The sequence below is a fragment of the Engystomops pustulosus genome, chromosome 7 (genome assembly GCF_040894005.1).
Source record: "Engystomops pustulosus chromosome 7, aEngPut4.maternal, whole genome shotgun sequence".
NCBI classification, from domain to species: Eukaryota; Metazoa; Chordata; class Amphibia; order Anura; family Leptodactylidae; genus Engystomops; species Engystomops pustulosus.
Window position 1 is genome coordinate 164,506,088 of NC_092417.1, and position 14,416 is coordinate 164,520,503.

General features: G+C 43.9%; 1 protein-coding gene across 1 annotated transcript; it reads right to left on the bottom strand.

Annotated features, from left to right (window-relative positions):
• Positions 1–117: 117 nt before the first annotated feature.
• On the bottom strand, positions 118–12,971 carry LOC140071220 (NADH-cytochrome b5 reductase 2). The gene is made up of 9 exons (XM_072118649.1): positions 12,813–12,971; positions 9,548–9,694; positions 9,387–9,459; positions 9,133–9,239; positions 8,156–8,285; positions 6,483–6,566; positions 4,111–4,196; positions 3,813–3,912; positions 118–2,117 (listed from the first exon to the last, which is right to left on the bottom strand). The coding sequence occupies exons 1-9, from the start codon at positions 12,813–12,815 to the stop codon at positions 1,945–1,947; spliced, it is 903 nt and encodes a 300-aa protein (XP_071974750.1). The 5' UTR covers positions 12,816–12,971; the 3' UTR covers positions 118–1,944.
• Between the last annotated feature and the right edge of the window lie 1,445 nt (positions 12,972–14,416).

The window sequence follows — 14,416 nt, forward strand, 5'->3', positions numbered from 1 at the left end:
GGGTGGAGAAGTGACCCACCTCGGTCTCTGGCTGAATATCCTCCTCGATTTCTTCCTGTGTGGTTGAGAGACACCCGCTCTGTACTAAAACATCAGGTTTTAACAAAAACATCGACTTTTTTTTCGCAGGAAAAAGTTTAATTATCCAAACGGAAGCTGATGACAATGGGCCATTGTTACAAGAAATGTTGTATAAAAAGTATAAGTGTGTAAGGGGAACCTCGGACGTCGTGCAAAGAGATCTTGGTCCTGAGTTGGATCTTATTCTACGTTCACAGCTTGATAGACCGTAGTGTGATGTGTCACAGTCTCAGAAGATGTTATACAAAAAGCAAATACAATTCTGAGGTACCGTAATGGGGTCCACAATTACCCCTTTATATCAAATATGGCACAAAACGATCATTTATGACTGTAATGAATGAACACTCTGGGGGTCATTTACTAAGGGCCCGATTCGCGTTTTCCCGACGTGTTACCCGAATATTTCCGTTTTGCGCCGATTTCCCCTGAATTGCCCCGGGATTTTGGCGCACGCGATCGGATTGTGGCGCATCGGCGCTGGCATGCACGCGACGGAAATCAGGGGGGCGTGGCCGAACGAAAACCCGACGGATTCGGAAAAACCACCGCATTTAAAACAAAAAATGTGTCGCGGAGCTTGCACTTACCTTCACCAGGAATAGGCCGTCGAACTTGATGGACCTGGTGGACGTCAGAGGAACTGCCTTAATTAATCCCGGCCGGACCCGAATCCAGCGCAGAGAACGCGCCGCTGGATCGCGAATGGACCGGGTAAGTAAATCTGCCCCATAGTGGTGTCTAGTGGTATTAGCCTATTTCTCTCCATTGGGAGCATAACTACTACTACTCCTAGCCGGCACAGTCATGGCATGGTAGGAGTTATAGGCTTACAACATGATTGAGTCCACTCCTGTAGTTATCATAATTTTAGGATTGCATTAACACTACAGTCTATAAAAAAAAAAGAGAACCTAAAAATATCACATCACACTAGTAAAATACACATATAAAAATCTTATAAAAAGCTGAGAAATAGTGGGATCCTCCGAGGTGACAATACATAGATTATTAATGACTGACTAGGTATTGGGCCAGTAGAGATGTGTACTCACACCTTTGTGTATGTAATTAGCAGTAGGACTGTAAAAAAAATGGATTTACATTCCAGGATTGTAACTTTTCCCAGTGTCCTCACACTGCTGTGCTCTTAGCTCTTTGCATTGAACTGCACCACCGCTTCCTCCTTCAGTTGAGTTCTATAGATTTCGACCTCAAGTCTGCTTCAGCTTTTACTCTAATTTGAGAGGAAGGGCAGTGGATGCAGAGCGCTAAGAGCACAGCAGTGTGAGGAAACACTCCCGGGGAAAAGCTACAATCCTGGAATATACCATATATATACAAAAAAACGTGCTGAAAACCCAAACTCGGCTTATACTCGAGTTAAAAAAATATAGGTTTTACCAGGTTTTTGTGGTAAAATTAGGGGCCTCGGCTTATACTTGGGTTTGCTTATACTCGAGTATATACGGTAAATCGTTTTTTCACAGTCCTCCAGCAACATATGCAAAGATATACAAAAAACACTTCAATATCTTCTCAAAGCTGCTGACAGATTCCCTTTGGGGTGGATTTCTCCTATAGTTTTCCTGTATGGAATGTTTCTGTATCTTCTCCGATGTGAATGGTCTCACACATGGCATCATATGATATTATTAGAAAATATTTTGAGGATATGCAACCTCTTGAATAAAGATACCGGGTTCACAGTGTGTTGCAGCGGAGCACCGGCTGGAAAGTGGCCCGGTGGGCCTGGAGGAGGTAGACCACATAGGGAGACTGACTGGATCAGTTGTGTAGGTTCTGTGGGTCCTCTCCAGACATTCGCTGTCTGGTATGAGGATCGATGGCCTTCACCCAGTCTTAATAGGCAAATCTCCTGTCCTCAGGGTAGCCGAGCTTACTCAGGTTGTCCTGGCATGCGAACTGGATCATGGGTGGGGGGCCGCACATGAGCACCAGGGGGTTGTCCGAAGGTGGAGGCAGGTGCTTCTTAATCATGTCGGCTGTGACAAAGCCGGATCCGTATTTCCAACCTGGATGATATATGTAATGAATGTAAGGATACCCGGAAAATATTACACCAGTGATGTCGCATGTCCAGTGATGTCACATGTCCAGTGATGTTCTATGTCCTCGAATGATGTCATACAGTATGATCAATGTTGTCGTATAGTGGTTTAATACTATGGGAGAGATTTATCAGAAGTGTCTGAGGTAAAAATGGTCTTGTTGCCCATGGAAACCAAGTGTCTGAAATAAAACTGGTCTAGATGCCCATGGAAACCAAGTGTCTGAGGTAAAACTGGTCTAGATGCCCATGGAAACCAAGTGTCTGAGGTAAAACTGGTCTAATTACCCATGGAAACCAATCAGAGATCAGCTTTCATTTTCCCACAGCTGTTTATAAAATGAAAGCTGAGCTCTGATTGGTTTCCATGAGAAACTCAAACAATTTTACCTCAGACACTTCTGATAAATCTCCCCCATATCATACGGCCAGTGATGTTACATATTATATCCAGTGACGTCATACTGTCATGTCACATGTCCAGTGATGTCATTCTGTATGTGCAGTGATGTCATATGTTCAGTAATGTCATAATCTCCCATCCCACCGTTTACATGGCTGACTCCATAAATCCTCAGAGAATATATGAGAGTTTCCTCTATACAGGGCCGCACATCCATCAGATAAGACTTATCCAGCTGGAATATTCCTTTAAAATTGGTTTTCTGAAATTGCACTCTCATAGTAATATTCTATTTGTATTATTGTTTACCCAGGCAGAGCGCCATACATTTGGCTGTGGCTGTGTTTGGTATTGCAGTTTACAGCAGTGCAGTCCTGCTCAACAAAATGTGCATGCACAGCTGTGTCTAGCACTAATATGAATGGAGGGAGCCCGCCCTGGTCATAGCGGCTACACAGGCAGAGCCTACTATAGACCTACATAGAGGCAATGGCGGATCTTCATATAGGTGGTATGCCCGGGCCTTCGGCTTCCCAGGGGCCCACGTTGCCCATACCTAGGCACTACGTGAAAATCACTGGTCATTTCTGTAAAGGGGGGGCCCTGCACTATTGTGGACATTTCATTAATGGGGGGGGGGGCTCTGCTGTGGGCATTTCATTAAAGGGGGGGGCTGCAGTGACAATTTCATTAAAGGGGGGCTCTGCTGTGGACATTTCATTAAAGTAGGGCTCTGCTGTGGACATTTCATTAATGGGGGGGCTCTGCTGTGGACATTTCATTAAAGGGGGGCTGCAGTGACAATTTCATTAAAGGGGGGCTCTGCTGTGGACATTTCATTAATGGGGGGGGCTCTGCTGTGGGCATTTCATTGAAGGGGGGGCTGCAGTGACAATTTCATTAAAGGGGGGCTCTGCTGTGGACATTTCATTAAAGTAGGGCTCTGCTGTGGACATTTCATTAATGGGGGGGGGGGCTCTGCTGTGGGCATTTCATTAAAGGGGGGGAGGCTGCAGTGACAATTTCATTAAAGGGGGCTCTGCTGTGGACATTTCATTAATGGGGGGGGCTCTTCTGTGGACATTTTATTAATGGGGGGGGCTCTTCTGTGGACATTTTATTAAAGGGGGGCAAGTACGGGCTGCGGAAGAGATTAGGCCTCTGGGCACAGATTGGTTTGGATGCTGGGGGGCCCTAGTCGTGTGAAGAGCCCAGGGCACATGAGACACTGAATCCTCTAGTGCATACAGTAGTTACCTTGAGGCGGTCGGTCCAGAGTGTAGTGAATCTTGAACTGTTCGGGATGACTCTTCACCACGGATTCCAGTTCTGATCGGAGTAAAATGTCTTCTTCAGTCTGAAAAAATTAAAATGAGTCTCTCACTCAAAAATCGGGAGAACAAATATTGTATCTGGGAGCAATACCTGCCCCCTCCACTGCATGGCGCCCTCATCACCATGAGTATGTCCATAATTAACAGATGCAAGGATGTAACTGGCTACCAGGCTGGAATTATTTTCATTTGCACGTGATATTAAGAGATTTGGTTGTCACCTGGTTAGCGAAAATGAGATAACATTTAGTGTCGTCGCTTGGGTCCTGAGTGATGTGACGGATCAGCTGCAGCATCGGAGTGATTCCTAAATGGCAGAAAAAAAGATATACCGTCATACAATGCCAACATAATAAGGGTATACATGGCACACACCATTGCCATAGAGCATACACATAATACTGCTATACAGCATACACATAATACTGCCATACAGCATACACATAATACTGCCATACAGCATACACATAATACTGCCATACAGCATACACATAATACTGCTATACAGCATACACATAATACTGCCATACAGCATACACATAATACTGCTATACAGCATACACATAATACTGCTATACAGCATACACATAGTACTGCTATACAGTATACACATAATACTGCCATACAGTATACACATAATACTGCCATACAGCATACACATAATACTGCTATACAGCATACACATAATACTGCTATACAGCATACACATAATACTGCTATACAGCATAAACATAATACTGCCATACAGAATACACATAGTACTGCTATACAACATACACATAATACTGCTATACAGCATAAACATAATACTGCTATACAGCATACACATAATACTGCTATACAACATACACATAATACTGCTATACAACATACACATAATACTGCTATACAGCATAAACATAATATTGCCATACAGAATACACATAGTACTGCTATACAACATACACATAATACTGCTATACAGCATAAACATAATATTGCCATACAGAATACACATAATACTGCTATACAACATACACATACTACTGCCACACAGTATAAACATAGTACTGCCATACAGAATACACATAGTACTGCTATACAACATACACATACTACTGCCACACAGTATAAACATAGTACTGCCATACAGAATACACATAGTACTGCTATACAACATACACATACTACTGCCACACAGTATAAACATAGTACTGCCATACAGAATACACATAGTACTGCTATACAACATACACATACTACTGCCACACAGTATAAACATAGTACTGCCATACAGAATACACATAGTACTGCTATACAACATACACATACTACTGCCACACAGTATAAACATAGTACTGCCATACAGAATACACATAGTACTGCTATACAACATACACATACTACTGCCACACAGTATAAACATAGTACTGCCATACAGAATACACATAGTACTGCTATACAACATACACATACTACTGCCACACAGTATAAACATAGTACTGCCATACAGTATACACATAATACAGTATACAAATATATACTATCCACATAACACTGCTGCACCATGTACACTTAATACTGCCATACAGTGCCCAAATTATACCATACATTATCAACATAATACTGTGATCTACAGTAGTATGCATATAGTATCCATATAATACTGTATATACTAACCTGACATACACTATCCACATAATACTTTCATATATATAGTTGCCCAAGTTAACAACCATAATACTATAATGTGCAGTAGCATATAGTACTGCCATATACTGTCCACATAATGCTGTTACACAGTGGCGAAATTACACCACCTACAGTTTCCATATAGTACTGCAATGTAGCATGCACACAGTACTGCCATATACTATCCACATAATACTGCTGCACTTCATACTGTTATACAGTGGCCAAATTATACCGCCAAACAGCATCCACATAATGCTGCAATGTACAGTAGCATGCATATAGTACTGCCATATCCTGTCCACATAATACTAGTATACAGTGGCCAAATTATACCGCCATACAGTATCCCCATAATACTGCAAAGTACGGTAGCATGCATATAGTACTGCCATAACCTATCCCCGTGATACTGTTATACAGTGGCCAAATTATACCGCCATACAGTATCCACATAATACTGCCTAACACTACATAATACTCTCATAGACTAACTACGTAATACTGTTATACGCTGACTACATATTACTACCATACACTGAGTATATAATACTGCCAGAAACTGACTATATAATATTGCAATATACTGACCTTATAATGCCATGCAATGCCCATAAAATACAGCTATATAGTAACAACACAAAACTTACATGCAATACCAACATGAAACTGCTATACTACACTTGGCTTCTTAAAGGTATCCTCCCGTTTCTCCTGGTTACGTGCAGTAGTGCAGGCGGCTCTGCCAGGACCTTTGTCCTTATATAAACATCACAGATCCTATCACTTACAGGGATTATCTCAGTCTATTGTATCCAGCCAGTAACCGCACTGCAGAGCCTCCACATGTATACTCCAGCACAAGCAGAGAGTATACAGCAGTATGTGAACATGGCACGCAGACCCCATAACAATGACTTACCTGTCCCCCCTGCCAGCATGGCCAGATGCCTTGTGGACTTATTCTGAGGCTCAGATTTCTTATCAGGCCTGATGGAAAATTTACCTAAAAGGAATCCAGAAACAAGGGAATGTGAAAGGGTAATGGAGGAGGCCGTGCTGGATAATGGAAAGGGTAATGGAGGAGGCCGTGCTGGGTAATGGAAAGGGTAATGGAGGAGGCCGTGCTGGGTAATGGAAAGGGTAATGGAGGAGGCTGTGCTGGGTAATGGAAAGGGTAATGAAGGAGGCCGTGCTGGGTAATGGAGGAGGCCGTGCTGGGTAATGGAGGAGGTTGTGCTGGATAATGGTAAGGGTAATGAAGGAGGCCGTGCTGGGTAATGGAGAGGGTAATGGAGGAGGCCGTTCTGGGTAATGGAGGAGGCCGTGCTGGGTAATGGAAAGGGTAATGAAGGAGGCCGCGTTGGGTAATAGAAAGGGTAATGGAAAGGGTAATGGAGGAGGCCGTGCTGGGTAATGGAGGAGGCCGTGCTATGTAATGGAAAGGGTAATGGAGGAGGCCGTGCTAGGTAATGGAAACGGTAATGGAGGAGGCCGTGCTAGGTAATGGAAAGGGTAATGGAGGAGGCCGTGCTGGGTAATGGAAAGGGTAATGGAGGAGGCCGTGCTGGGTAATGGAAAGGGTAATGGAGGAGGCCGTGCTGGGTAATGGAAAGGGTAATGGAGGAGGCCGTGCTGGGTAATGGAAAGGGTAATGGAGGAGGCCGTGCTGGGTAATGGAGGAGGCTGTGCTATGTAATGGAAAGGGTAATGGAGGAGGCTGTGCTAGGTAATGGAAAGGGTAATGGAGGAGGCTGTGCTAGGTAATGGAAAGGGTAATGAAGGAGGCAGTGCTGGGTAATGGAAAGGGTAATGGAGGAGGCCGTGCTGGGTAATGAAGGAGGCAGTGCTGGGTAATGGAAAGGGTAATGGAGGAGGCCGTGCTGGGTAATGGAGGAGGCCGTGCTGGGTAATGGAAAGGGTAATGGAGGAGGCCGTTCTGGGTAATGGAGGAGGCCGTGCTGGGTAATGGAAAGGGTAATGGAGGAGGCCGTGCTGGGTAATGGAAAGGGTAATGGAGGAGGCCGTGCTGGGTAATGGAAAGGGTAATGGAGGAGGCCGTGCTGGGTAATGGAAAGGGTAATGGAGGAGGCCGTGCTGGGTAATGGAAAGGGTAATGGAGGAGGCCGTGCTGGGTAATGGAAAGGGTAATGGAGGAGGCCGTGCTGGGTAATGGAGGAGGCTGTGCTATGTAATGGAAAGGGTAATGGAGGAGGCTGTGCTAGGTAATGGAAAGGGTAATGGAGGAGGCTGTGCTAGGTAATGGAAAGGGTAATGGAGGAGGCCGTGCTGGGTAATGGAGGAGGCCGTGCTGGGTAATGGAAAGGGTAATGAAGGAGGCAGTGCTGGGTAATGGAAAGGGTAATGGAGGAGGCCGTGCTGGGTAATGGAAAGGGTAATGGAGGAGGCCGTTCTGGGTAATGGAGGAGGCCGTGCTGGGTAATGGAAAGGGTAATGGAGGAGGCCGTGCTGGGAGCTGTCCATCTCCAGCTCTAGGACTGAGTTTATGGAAGTGTCATATAAGCCATTATTTATAATAAATATGGTATCTGAGCAGAGCCTCACTTTACCTAACCCATTAACCCATTAACCTACCCTTTCCTTTGTAGACAAGAAGACCATTAGGCCCCCGAAAGTCAATGGTGTCCCCAATCTTCAGGCTGTCCAAGTACTGGGACATTTTACCTCCATCAGGGAATTTAGGGTGCACATTCTTGTAGTAAACCTGTGATAAACAAATGTTTAGATTCGGATTTTGTGGTTTAGTGCAGTGTATTATGGGAAATGTGGAATTGATTGTTTGAGGAAAGGTTGGGCCCCATAGCGAATCCTTACCTGGACACAGACTTGCCCATGTAAACATTTAATACTTTGTGAAAGGTAAGACAAGGACAAACTTTTTTTTACTGAGTCACGAAATACAAGGTGGCTGCCAACAGCTTCCTCGGGAGGAACATAACCATGAGGTCTGGACTAATCTGACCCCTACATTCATACAGACCCCAGACCAAACCCTAGAACCCAGAATAGATACATTATATCATATAAAACTTAGACCAGACAACAAACTTAATGGAGACCCCAGACCTGACCCCAAAACTGTAAAATAACAGACCTTAAAATTCAAGACCCAACACCTGACCTCAAAATTGTCAGATACAAGAAAACAAAAATTCCCTCAGATCCCAGAATTGAACCCAAAATTGTTGTTTACCAGACCTCAAAATTCACCCAGACCCTGACCTGGTCCCAAAATGGGCAGATACCAGACCTCAAAATTTACTCAGACTCCACACCAGATGTTGACATTATTGTGCCCTAGACCTAAAGGTTTATTTAGACTCCAGATTTCATTCAGACCTCAAAATTCACTGAGACCTCAGACCAGACCCCAAAATTGTCAGATAGCAGATGTCAAACATCACCAGACCCCTGAACTTAACTGAAAATTACCAGACCACAAAATGGGTTGGCCCTTTCAAAAACTCCACCTAAATGTGGGCGGAACAATATAGATTGGGGTTGTTCCAGAGGCGGGGCTTAGATTCCCGTTTTTATCGGGAATACTTTACCTTTACAACAAGGTCAACATAACCCTTCACGTCATCGCTGGACACTGGGGTGTAGGCCCGGACCACCAAACTACCATTAACTTTTGCCGAGAGGTAAACATGTTGTCCTACGGGGAAAAAATAAAAAGTTTGTAGTGTAATAATACAGTAAGGGGTAACTCTTGGGTCCAAGGCAAAATCCTTAATTTTCAGATAAATGGGGCTTGGGACGTCTTGTAATTCCCAAGACATCTTATAATAGGGTGCAGTCTTACCTATAGGAAGCCCCAGAATGTGCTGAGATGATGGGAGTCCAAACCTGAACTTCTTGGTGTCATGGCTGATTTCCTAAAAAACAAAAATGAAGGTAACACTTAGAAGACTGGACTTTTCTCTAAGGATTATCCTGGGATTGTGTAAGGATGTAGGGGGTTACCTGTTTCTCAATAAGAGGCAGCGGATACTTTGTGTTGGGATCGAGAAGAGTCACTGGACCTTTCTTCTGCTGAGAACCCAGAGATTTGATGAGGAATAACAGGACGGTGACAGCAACCACCGCCAGCCCGATCATCACATTGGTCTCCTAGAAAACACAAGGTCGTATGTGATCAATGGACTGACTAGATTATGGGAAACACTAGGTAGGGGTCCCGGGGTGCGTGCCCCAGGGCCCCAACCAAACTTACTCCTAAGGGTGGGCCCTCCACCAGCAGCAATGGCAGCAGAAGGGTGCACACACATTCCTCCCAAATAAAATCAGCTGCAACAAATTACTAAGGGGGACCCCACCTAACGGACTACTAAGGGAGGACCATGCTTATTACATGGATTACTGGCTAAGGGGGAAACCTGCCTATTACATGGATTACTTACTGAGGGGGGACTCTGCCTATTATATGGATGTTAAATATGTACCTGTCCGGGCTACATTCAGTGGGGGCCTCCACCAGATTTTGTTCCAAGGGGCCCCCACCAACTTTAAGCTGGCCTTGTTTAAAGGACACGTAAAAACGTATGAATGAGAGATCCAGAGAGAACTCGATAGACTTACATGTGACTCACATTCTCCACCATCACAGAAGCGACTCTCAAACGTGGTCAGACCCTCCTACAAGACTCCTAGATACAAGTCAGGGTATCGGGATTGTAAATTACGAGGTGCAGCCAACATAAATTGGCGTTTTGGTCTTTCCAGCACATGCCACAAATGCTCCATCATATGGAGATCAGAAGAATTTGGAGGTCATGTCACCACCTTGAACTCTCGCTCTTGTTTTGAACTATTTTTGCAGTGTGATAGGGACATTGTCCAGCTGAAAGAGGTCACTGCCATTACTGGGAGGGGGCTACTTGGCCTCTACAATATTTAGGTAGATAATACATGAGTGATATCAAAATGGTGTCAGGGCCCAAAATCTCCATTGCCTCTTCTGGCTTGTCTTTTACCTATGAGTTTGGTTCCAGTACCATATTTATAAATCAAGCTTGGTTCTGGTGCGGTATTTTTATAGTGAGCTTAGTTCTGATGCTTTATTCGTGTTTTATTCGTGCTTTTAGTTCTGGTGCTCTATGTATGTATTAAGCTTACTCCTGGTGCTGCCTTTATGTTTTAAGCTTGATTCCAGTACTGTATTTATATACTGAGCTCTGTTCTGGTGCTGTATATCTGTACTGAGCTCATTTCTGCTGCTTTGTTCATATACTGAACTTGGTTCCGGTGCTGTATTTATAAACAAAGCTTGGTTCTGGTGCTGTATTACTTTATGGAGCTTGGTTCTGGTGCTGTATTTCTGTACAGAGCTCAGTTTTGGTGCTACATTTATACACTGAGCTGTTTCTGGTGCTGCATTTCGGTATGAAGCTCCCTTCTGCTGCTTTATTCATATAATAAGATAAGTTCTGGTACTGTACTTCATTACAGAGTTTTGTTCAGGTGTTGTATTTCTGTAAAGAGCTTGGTTCTGGTGCTGTATTTATATACTGAGCTTGGCTCTGGTACTGAACGGAGCTAGGTTCTTGTACTGTATTTCTATGTCGAGTTTGGTTCTGGTGCTGTATTTAACCATCCAACTGTGGGTGTTCCATATGGGGAAGACTAGAATTTGGAATATGAACTGCGATTATTAGTGTATTTATACACTAGGCTGGGTTCTTGTGCTGCTTTTATGCGCTGAGCTATTATAATAATTGATGTGTGGCTCTATATTATAATGAGGGGGGCCCTGTGCATTTCCTAATTAAGGGAGAAAGTTATTGCTAAAATTAAAGGAGTTGTCCACCGGTTGAAAAAGATGACTGTTTTCTTCCTGAAACAGCGCCACACCTGACTATGGGCAGTGTGTGGTATTGCAACTAAAACCTGTTCATCTCTATACAGCTGAGCTGCAATACCGCCAGCAACCATGGTGAGGTGTGGCGCTGTTTTAGGAAGATATAAGCCATTTTTTTCAGCTCCTTAATTTGAGGGCGTACTGTATGTAATGGGGAATGGTGCTGCATATACTATAAAATCATCCAGAAGCACTGGAGCCGCTGTCATGAGATTCATTTTAGGACAGTCCAGTGTGAATATGGTGATTAACCCTCTTTAAGCACAGAACATTCTTTGCTTTATTTCTCAATAGTCGGAGAACATTTCCCTCCATACAACACCGATAATCCCCATAAATGTAATCTCCCTAATCTGATGCAGGATCATATAGTGTGTGAGGCTTCATAATGGGATTTCCCAGAACCCCCTGCACCTCCTCCGGGCATCCTGCAGGCACCATACATGTCCCTCCCATGGTCTGACACCACCTCATAGCCCCGCCGCAGCCAATGGGTGATGATCCCACCCTCTCCATACATCAGACCAGGAAGGCTCCCCCCGGAGATGGTTACTAGCCAGCAATGAATGAACACATTACACACAGCACAATGTATGAGTAGTGTGCAGCGATGTAGCAGAGCTGAGAGTGTCACGTTCAATAGGGATATACAAGAGGAGACCACATGATCTTTGTTCTCTTCTACTTTATACGGTGGTATAACCCTTTAAGATTAGGCTGCGTAAAATTAGAATTCTGACAAATGTTTGCAGGTCGCAACAAAGTGTCACCGTGTATCCCGAGCAGAATGGGGAGTGTAAAGTCAGGAATAATGGGTCGTACCCAGTGACAAACTCAGCTCTGCTGTGTATACAAACTTATAATGATAGATAGATATGAGACAGCTAGATCTGAGATAGATAGACAGACAGAGAGAGACAGACAGACAGAGATAGACAGACAGTTATATAGATAGAGATAGACAGACATAGACAGGCAGATAGAGACAGACAGAGATAGATAGACAGACAGATAGAGACAGACAGACAGATATATAGATAGAGATAGACAGACATAGACAGGCAGATAGAGACAGACAGATAGATAGACAGACAGATAGAGACAGACAGACAGATATATAGATAGAGATAGACAGACATAGACAGGCAGATAGAGACAGACAGAGATAGATAGACAGATAGAGACAGACAGACAGACAGATATATAGATAGAGATAGACAGACATAGACAGGCAGATAGAGACAGACAGAGATAGATAGACAGATAGAGACAGACAGACAGACAGATATATAGATAGAGATAGACAGGCAGTTATATGCAAAATAGAGATGTGAAGATTTATGCAAAATCACAGAGTCTCCTAGCACCTACCATGATGTGAGCTCTGCTTGTGGCAGTAGAAGACACACCAGGTCCTGCCTGAGACTCCTGATATGAGACGTCTCCCCTCCCATTAGTCCTAGCACCACCTCCAGCACCGGGGCACGGGTGCCTCTACTAGTGGGGCTGCACATCTCACTGCATACTTATCATTTCATTACCTTAAACAACCAGGGATGTACTATTTATTCTTTCCACGAACCTAGGGATGTACTTATTAGTCTTGTTACTACCCTAGACCACCAGGGATATACCTACTATTTCCTTCATCACCATAAATGACCTACCCTTCTTACGCCAAGATCCCTGGTGGCCTAGGAAAGTGAATAATAAACTATTATTCACTTTACTACTCTGGCCCACCAGGGCTGTACTTCTGTGGTGTATCAATCTCTTTTTACTACCATAGACCTATTATTATGTTCAGTAGCCCCAACCACCTGTGATGTATCTATTAGTCCTTTCACTAGGGTTTATTTCTTTTACTACCCTAGACCACCAGGGATAACCCTCCCTTCATTCATTACCCTGGGTATGTACCATTACTTTCAGTAGCCTAGATCACTATTTTTTGAACTCCAATTGTGAAGTTTCTCTAGGATATCCCATATTATATCACCTATTCCATACTCTGACAGCATGATTTGTAGAGAATACTAGAAAAGTATTGCCCTAGACCACCAGGGAGGTTGCCCTAGACCACCAGGGAGGTTACCTTTAGCCAATCCATTAAGTACTAAAGTGGAGAAACACTGCGTTTGACTATGAAATATGTTAATATAGAGCTCTTAACCACCCTAGACCACCAGGGATGTTTCCATTGGTCTCTCGGTGTCTTAAACTACACAGGATGTCGGGACGAATACCAAATCAATGTGGACCATTGAGTTGTGGATACGTGGTCCTGGACCACTGATCACCACCCTCACCAGCCTAGGCTAGGCCACCTCAATATCCGTACATTGGGCCTAGTTTATCAGAGGTGTCTGAGACCAAAACTGTTCTAGTTGCTAGTGGCAACCAATTATAGGTCAGCTTTCATATTACAAACTGCTCTGGGAAAATAAAAGCTGAGCTCTGATTGGCTGTCATGAGCTAGTGCTCCCAGTTTGTATACACAAGTGTGTGATGGATCGTTAGCTCCGCGTCCACACAGTTTATATCTTTTTTTTTGTCTTGAGTCGTCACTATTTACTACAAAAACCCCAAGCAACAGACACCTTGTGGTTTTTCAGCATCTGCTGCCATACATCGCCTCCTTCGCACTGGTCACGCCTGGCAGACACCATAACAGGAAGGCGACGGCTTTTTTTTAGATCCTTTGGTTTCCATGATACTGTATATCTTGTGTTTTTCAAAAATAAAATCCAATTTTATCCAGTAGTGAACATGTCCTGGTGGGCTAGTGGTTTGCAATGGCAAAACTTCTATATGTGTATATGGGAATTTTCCATCATAAAATCTACACCAAGATCCACTGATTGGGGGTTTTCCCTCACAGATTTTGACTAAAAATTCCTAGATTTTCAGTGAAATCAACTTATAGGGAAAAAAATTCTTTGAACCCATAAGTCAATGGGCTGAGTATTCTGACA

What these genes read in the sequence shown, in the direction of transcription:
- LOC140071220 (XM_072118649.1), bottom strand. An exon ending in ATGTTGACCTTGTTGTAAAG is followed by an intron (nt 8,286 to 9,132) that starts GTAAAGTATTCC and finishes TGTTTATCACAG; the next exon opens with GTTTACTACAAGAATGTGCA. An exon ending in TCTGGACCGACCGCCTCAAG is followed by an intron (nt 2,118 to 3,812) that starts GTAACTACTGTA and finishes TATATCATCCAG; the next exon opens with GTTGGAAATACGGATCCGGC.